Source organism: Malurus melanocephalus, unplaced genomic scaffold, assembly GCF_030028575.1.
Source record: "Malurus melanocephalus ecotype Western Australia unplaced genomic scaffold, MMel_1.1 scaffold_304, whole genome shotgun sequence".
NCBI lineage: Eukaryota > Metazoa > Chordata > Aves > Passeriformes > Maluridae > Malurus > Malurus melanocephalus.
The window spans coordinates 898514-907162 of NW_026623536.1; the positions used below are offsets into that span (position 1 = coordinate 898514).

At 40.1% G+C, this 8649-nt stretch overlaps 1 protein-coding gene across 1 annotated transcript; it reads right to left on the bottom strand.

Annotated features, from left to right (window-relative positions):
• Window positions 1-962: 962 nt before the first annotated feature.
• On the bottom strand, window positions 963-8071 carry ADAD1 (adenosine deaminase domain containing 1). The gene is made up of 11 exons (XM_057377166.1): window positions 7885-8071; window positions 6857-7030; window positions 6271-6438; window positions 5661-5723; window positions 5072-5194; window positions 4825-4948; window positions 4498-4668; window positions 3524-3750; window positions 2765-3002; window positions 2235-2367; window positions 963-1713 (listed from the first exon to the last, which is right to left on the bottom strand). Exons 1-11 carry the CDS (start codon window positions 8069-8071, stop codon window positions 1600-1602), a joined length of 1722 nt encoding a protein of 573 aa, XP_057233149.1. The 3' UTR covers window positions 963-1599.
• Between the last annotated feature and the right edge of the window lie 578 nt (window positions 8072-8649).

Sequence of the window (8649 nt, forward strand, 5' to 3'; positions counted from 1 at the left end):
TACAGAAAGGAGCCCAAAGGTGCACAAAATGCCATGCCACACCTGTTATGTGTATGCCACATTTGACATGTATGTCACACTTTCCAGCATGTGTAGGTAAGTAGGTATAGCTAAGACACYGGCAGGGACATTAAGTGAACTTTTAACAACCCATGAAAGAGGCAACACTGTGCTCTAGCCTGGAATACGATGGCCATTCCCAAGCATTTCTTGGAAAACATTACATGGAACAAGGAGCTTGTGGAGATCGTGCCACAAAAAAACAAACACCACCACAGAACCCCCCAAAGTTAAGGGACAGTAACAGAAAACAAGAAAAGGTCAAGGGCCAAGTAGTAACAAGTCAGCAACTGTGTTTCAACAACTTGTAAATCAGTGTAAGATCCCCACAGAAGACTCCAGTTATATTAGCTAGAAAAGCAGGTAAAGAAAATAKCAGGAGGACTTTGTTTTAGAATCCTCTAACACTAAGAAGGTGAAACATGGCTACAGCACTACATCCACTATTCCTGATGTATGAGAATGCTGTGTAACTTCCCACCCTTGCATGATTTACCRAAATCAAGGAACATAACCCAAGTGTGCTGTCTAGCTTGAACACACCAGTGTCACACAGCACCACACAAACTCCAAGCATGGCACTTAACATCTTCCCAATGCTATCATGTTCTTCTTACCACAACTTAAAGGAAGCAAACTCCCTCGTGACAGGCACCATTTTTCAGGTGACTGTGTATGCAGACAATTTCACAAGCACTTGGCAGCGCAGTGATGAAGTCACTTCATCCCAGTGAAGTGATGAAGGACGCAGGAGTCCAACTTATCCATAACATGTTAATCTTGTGGATGATGTCTTCATCCAAAACAGATGAAGAAACCTTGTTTCTGGTGACTTCTGTTCTACATCGCATTATTTTTTTATTTATAGTTTTGACCCCTGCATAATGCTTTAAACCCACTACCAGAAGTAATAATTGTCACAAAACAGTTGAGTAATAGCTGCTCATTCTGAGTGCCAYACTTGGAAGTACACAAATTATTTTTTAACTCTTCTAGCACAAACAACATACAACATAAACTACAAWCCACTTAGCAAATCCACACTAAACAAAACTCTCAACAAAGGATTGATGCTACAGATAAAGCACAGATTGTCCATTATTTTTTTCTGAAACACTCTCACATTGGTATGCTTTTTGTTAAAGAAATCCACCTTTTACTGATTTTGTTTTTCTTTCCTCAAGTTATGAAAAAGGCTGGAAAAAGAAGAAATCAACACACAGAAATCCTGAAACTATCAGGAAAACAACGTGTAACTTGATGGGGAGGGGATTCGTAGGAGGGGGGTGAGGGACCTGAAATGAGGGCAAAGCAGAACAGATTTACAAAACTGTTGGACACTGCTACTTAAGAGAAAACACCCATTTTGGGTAAAGATTGAACTGTTACAGGTGGTTTAATAACTGCATTTAAACTATCAACAAATTGTCTGGAATTGTCTTCTTCCTGTAACTATGAACTTAAAGTTGAACATTTTACTAATCAGAATTCATATTTACTGAAAAAGATCATCCAAACTGATTTCACGTAGAATCCACCTCAGTCACTGAACTGTTCAATATGGGGAGACTTCACAATCCATGATCCRTAACTGTGTTCATCTAAGTAGCTCTGCAGCAAGCTTTTAGCCTCTTGGTACAACTGAGATTTAACCTAAAAAAAGAAAAAAAAGTAGACCCTGAAAAATCTCAAGAACAACGGTTACAGAGATGTGTGCTCTTTACCACTAACACGACAAACATTGTTAAAACAACACCTATAAATCTTACAGTTCCCTCAGTTACTGACAATGAGTTTTAGAATTTAAAACCTATTCCTTTTATGTATTTGTGATTTTTTGGGATGAGAAAATTGATTATTCTGGGTTTTTCAGTGTTTTCAGTTCTAGTAGTATATTTATACAGAAAATAAACATTCATTATCATTCAATGCAAACTAAACACATGAACAGTCAAGTAACAACYGACTTCATTTTAAAGTACTTTCTGAATCATTTAAAAAAATTCTCTCTTCCATGTTTTGACAGGAGGGAAAAACAAGAGATGCTTACTTTATATAGGCTGTTCMGGTGAACTCTTCAGCAAAACAGAAAATCACCCCTGGTTATCAAAGTAGGTTTGACAGAGCTACTAAGAGACTTCTTACTCCAACTCTCCCTCCCTGTGTCAGCTYACCTTTGCCTCATGGTATGTTCCAAACTGGAGCAAATCACTCCGTTCTGCTTCCCTGGCGAGCATCCTGAACCGGCTGAACATGGCGGCCTTGCACAGGCGACTGGCCAGGCACGTGCCACTCTGGAACGGGGAGCTGCAGTCGGAGCAGGGAAAYAGGAATGGAACTTAGGAACAAACACACTACAGGGACATTGCATCCATCATTACAGGGGCTCTTCCTCCCTCCTAACACTTTGTGAATGCCATCACACCAGAATCCATCTCAATTAGAATCCAGTTAGTTTTATGCATTGTGAAAGCCAAAACTTCATTACTAAAGACAATGGAGTACAGATATTTTCATTTGAAGAATTATTTTCTTTGGCATCTTGGTATCTCACTATGAAGCTACAAGGTCTCTAAAACTACACCTAATCATGGGATGCATTCASCTAGCACAGGACAGAATTTCTCTCATAGCTTCAAAACTGAATACTCCAATGAACAGGCAGAAAACCATAATTTCCAACAAAACGAAGACAAAAGCTGACCTTTCAGTGGTTTTCCCACTTAATCCATCCACAACCTCCAGGGATGCATCTGACAATGTCCAATTCAAACTAAGTGACCACTGGTTTAAATCTGTTTGGATTGGCAGTGCAGCTTTCACCAAGTAAATATGAGATCTGTTGACCAGATAGGGCACAGGAAGCTTTGATATCAGTTCATCATCAAGACGCTGCTTTATAGTTATGTCCAGTCCTTTTGTATCCTTACAACTTCCATTTCCTAGTAAAGAGAACAAGATCAGTCACATATAAGTAAACAGAATTTAAATATGTTAATAATTCAGATGTTTCTGCATTCTTACAAATTATATTATAGTAATCCTTTCACATAAAAGTAATCTTTGGAAAAATGAGTTCCAATATTCAATTAGCAGAACAAAAATTATTTCACGTTTTCTTCTACCGCGCCATTATTTTCACTGGATGCCTTTGTTTTTTGAACCATAGTTTTTCATCAACTCTATGTTCCCTGCAGAAGACATCACTAAAATAGAGCTTCAATATCCCAGATTAGGAAATACGCTAAGGAGTTTGCCCACATTACTCCACATCCAACAGCATTTCTGAATGCCTGCTAAATAAACCTACTTTATTCCACTGCATGTGAAGGAACGATATTTTTTGTAAATTCTTTAAGTAATTCTTTAAGGAATTCCTGGGTTACTTCACTTTTTATAACATGTAATCAAACTGGAACATAAAGACATACGAACCCCCCACCGGAATTTGCATGGAACATACCCACAAGAATGTTGTTGATGTACATGGGTTCAATGAAGTGGCTCAGCAAGGCTCCCTGAAGACCAACCACCTCCCACTTGGTCAGTTTGTCACCACCTGACATGCTGCTCACTCGGACAGTCTTGGGGGGACAGCAAACAGCCAGGTAAATCCTGCCTTCTACAGCAACRTGCAGACTCAGCTCCTCACTGGCTTCATAAGCAGATATAGACTGGGGACCGAGATGCCTACAGCAGGACAAGAGAAYGGATTTCAGAGAGAAAGCACTCTGGTCAGAGATTACAATAAGTGGTATTTAATGCTGTTTCTAAGAAAAAAATAATTAATAGATCTGGGCCTTAATATGTGTTATCTTCAATGTTTGCAATTCTTAGAAACACCTGATTCAGCTGCTCAAGTGCCTAGAATACTGAAATCAGTACTGATATAGGAAATAGTCACTCAACCTAATCTTAGCCACCAGTTACGCACACACAAAAACGATCAGCTGCAAACAGTCACTTTGCATCTACTACTCATACTATAACAGAAGTTAATTGTGAAAAAGCAGCTGTAATGTTATTAAACTCTCCTTTAAAACATAAATTACATTGCAATTCTTCAAAATCTTTAAAACAAGACAATAAAAAGCATAAGGGAGACAAACTGGTGGTTGTAATGAAGCCGAACCTTTTGTTTCAATTTGAGGCTTTTTATACTCCAATTTTGTGGTGCAAAAAATGAAACTTAACTCAGCACATCCACTTGCTCAGTGGTTAATTTCCTGATTTATTAGTATTTTAATACTATCTTGGGAATAGGACTGAGAGGTTATTCTGTGTAATAAACAAAATCTCATCCTATAAGCCCTGAAAAAAGTCTTTTGTACCATACTGAGCTGTATCTTGTATTTATTGCTACTACCCTGTACATTAATGCTCCCAAAACAAGATAAAAATTAATCTTCCACTATCTGGAAATACCATAGTACTTACACCTCTGATTTGAACTGCGCAGTTCCCTTYGGAAGCTGGTTCATGTAGAGAGAAAGGGTTATATTCTGCTTGAGGGTAAGCAGCTTTGAGCCTGGTGCTGTGCAAAATATGGATCTCTCTGCTTTGGCTGGGTTTTTATTATAGAACAGCAAAAGATGTCTGTACAAGTATCTAAAAGAAAAAGAAATTACAATAACATATGAAGTATTTTATATAATCTACGTATATGTTTACATTTTTATTATTTACTAGTTCATGTAACTATAAAATGCAAGTGCMAAGTACAATTGAGAACAGCAAGGGAACTACGTGTAGACACATTCTCACCTAAGCAGGGAACGCCTTGCAGTGACAATGGCGTGGCTGTCGTGCAAGAGCCTTCCACAGCACTCAAAGCGCCGGCTGTAGTTGCATTCTCCAGTCCCCAGGGCTACCACTTCATGCTGCCCACCTAAAAACAGATTGTGKGGGGTTCACCTGGCCTGGCTGCCCACCAAGCTGCTCCCACACTCTCAGCACTCTGTTGGGCACAGGTTTCCCCACTCCCCAAAACTCAGAACCAAACAAGACTTACCTTTTTCAATGATGAAGGCAGCCAGGGATCTGCCACAGCTTTGGTACTGAGGGTGTTGGGCAGTCAGGCGGTTAAACACTTCTTCAAGCATTTGGGAGAGTTTTTGATAGGTATGTTCTCCTCCTAAATGAAACAGCAGAAGCCAGCAACACACAAATTTGCAGCAAGGGGGAAAAACAGGAGCAACTTACCAAACTATAAGCACAAAACGTACTTTAGGGATTCTGAAAATGATCAGGATTTTAAAAAGCACAAGAACACCTAAACACTTAACRCTTTTATCATTAATTTTAATAACAACAGGATATAGCCCAAGTCTGATCACCTACTGAACAGCAGTTCAAGTAAGGACAGAGAATACTGATTCTATCACCTGAACTGGTGATAGAAATTCAAGCAATTTCAATAAGTTGTGTCCATTTGTAGAACTGACCTAGTGATACTCGTTCTTACAGCCTTCTTCGAAGAGAAGATGTTTAAAATAATAGAAACAACAGAGATATCACTAAATGTATTAAAGGAAGATATAAAAAGAAATTACACTCTTGGCAATTTGAATCAACAGAGAAAGACCAAGACTACTCCTTACCAGTCCTCGAAACACAAGCAGAGTTTGCTGGAGTTCGGAGCTCAGCAGGAATACAGGAAAAATCTAAGAATTYAACAAAATTTTAAAGTGGGATGGGCATTCCTAGTTTATAGACGTGTATCTCACACTATCTCCAGCAAGGCAAATTTTTCTAATTCTCTAAGAATTTTCTGTCTCGATTCTGAAATCCTTGTAAGCTTAGAACTATCTAGACAGCAAAATTCAAAAGAARACAAAATATTATGGTAACTGAATTCTGTTGAAAGTAGTAACTCAGTGGGGAACCCTCTTACTCACAAAAATTCAAACCCACTTGAGATGTACTTCATGTTGCTGTACCTAGTGAGTAGCAAATCAAGTGCAACAACAACAGATGAATTCCTTCAGTATTCTTGGCTCTGTGCTACCAGTTGATGCAACTCTTCATACACAAATGACAAAGATTAAAAAACCATTTTCAGAGCCCAACCACAGGTTCGCCCCAAGAATTCAAAAAAAACCTGACAAAGGCCCTGATACTGCAGCATTTAATAAAATCACAGAGATTTTGCAMAGCAAACTGTTAAGCCAAGCTTTCCAAGTTCTAATTAGGTGTTGCTAAAATATTTACCTGAATCTTCAATAGGCTTTGCCCCTGTATTCTCCAAGTTAAGTAGCTCAGCAAGAGCCAGTTTAGCTGCATTTAATTTAGATTCCTTCTTGTTCTTTCCCARCCCAGTTTTGTAGCAAACACCATTTATCACAGCACAAAAGGCAAAATAAGGCCTGATGACATCACCTTTAAAGGAGGATAGAAAAGCAGATGCAATCAGTGAAATTATTTTGAGGCACTTTATCCATAACTTTATGTCTTTACATTAATTTCATAGAATAACTACAAAACAAAAAGACAGTTTTGGTAAAACACAACTCTCATCTTGCACATCCCCAAAAATTTTACTTGGGCTTTCACTTTATGCACTTTTCAAAGTTCTGGTAACAGCCACAATTCCATATAATYCACCTGACCAACTTCTGTGGCACTTCATAAGAAACAGCTGTGAAGGCAACAGCMGGGCAGCCAAAAAGCAACATAGGTGGGGGGCAGTGCAATCAACAGTAAAAAGGTTCAGCTGTATCAGWGCCATCAAATACTAACTGCAGGTTAATCTCAAGGGCAAGCAAATGTTACTTTATTAGGTCACAAAATTATTTACCTGCCACACTTGTTTCTTTCAATTCAAGCTGCATGTGGTGTATTTTGGCAAACAATTGCAAAGCAGATACTGAGTTTATTACTCCCTGTTTGTATCTTTCAATCAAATCCAAGTCTTTCTGTGAAGGGAGGGCTGAAAATGGGGCCTTGTCTGCTCCTTTCAAAAGAAAAGGTCCTTAACAAAACAAAATTACGAGAGAACTGAAACACACTCTATGAAAAACTTGTTATAAAAATGCTTTTCAGATGCTTTTTGAAAGAAAAAAATTTACTGTAAAGCACTGTTTCTTTGTACTGAACACTGTATTAACAATAACAATTCCAAAACCGTGCGTACATCCTCTTTTAAACGCATCCCTTTACTTGGAGCGGTAAATCCAGAAATCTCTGAGTATAAACAAGTTTTACAAAAACAATACAACATATACCCCCCTCCCCTCTTTCGTAAATCAACAATCAAATCAAAATTGTTAATGGCAGATTACAAACAGTGGAGTCTGTGTTTTTCCCACACGAACTCCTGCAGCAGTGAGACTCCCTGCAGTAAGACACTATAAAAGTTTCAGAACCACTAGCTGGATAAAATCAGCTTCAGGGGTGCGATATACTCTGGCATAAGCACGTGCCAGCCAAGAACTAAAACAGGTGCCTTGACCCAACACAACTATTCAAGGTGATGGAATTCAAAATACAACCTGGGACATCTGGAAGTGCAGTTAACACTCTTCTCAATGTTATTTATGAAAACTCATGCAGCAGAACATACTCCGGTATTTTATCAATCTACAATACTTTAAATGTTTAACTTGAATTTTATGATTAAGTAATACTGCAGACTGCATAGGCCACCCTGCAACAAATGGCTAACAACCTTCCAGCACAAAAAGACTTCAGAGGACGAACAAGACTAAGGAGATGCTAAAGAAGTCATTTAAGAAGACACAGCGATAAGAAAAAACAGCAGAGGGKGGCAAAATTACTTTCAATAGCATTAACAGCTAATCCCGTCATATAAACTGGAAACTATACCTGGATTTTTCATCACCCCCGGTTCACTGCAGCTGATAGAATGTGGAGGATTCAGCCTTGCAGTTACAGGCTCGGAGAGTTCCTTCGAAATTTGCTGCCTGAGACACTCGAGTGACCAAATCTTCTCAGAYGTGGGGTCGAAGCTGAGCATTGCTCCACCCTCAAACCAGCTAAGGCCGCTCGCCATTTTCGCCGGCCTAAGGAAACTTCACACTAATGTTCCGAATCGAAAAGAAACCCTGCCAAAAACACCCTACAGCTCTACTAGTTGAGTTGTTCCACAAGAACACCATGAACAACTCACTCAGGCTGGAGTAGAACCCAGACCCGCCGTCCTTCCCCGCAGAGTTCTTCTCCCTTTTGTTAAATCACCTTCCCTCACGAGGCTCCGTCCCTTCTCGAATCACCAATTCCCCAAGCCGATCTTGAGGGAGTGAGGTGAACTAAAGCAGCAAATGATCCCTCCCAAGCTTCCAGGTCGAGCTGGCCCTCGGATTGAAAGGTTTGGTACCTGAACCTGCCGGCCTCGTCCGGCTGTGGAGTGCTCCTCAGCGCTTACACCCGGCGGGCCAGCGGAGCAATGCCTGAGGCGAAGCGAAGATGAAGGAGCCGGAAAAGTGCCAACAGCCCTAAGGAGATGGACTCCGAGGCCGAGCAGCCCTCAGGGCTCTGCCCGCCAGCCATTTAATGACGGACCCGTCTTGATGACCGGGCGGGGCCAAGGCGCGAAGTCGCACCTGTGACTGAGGGAGGAGCTGAGGGAGG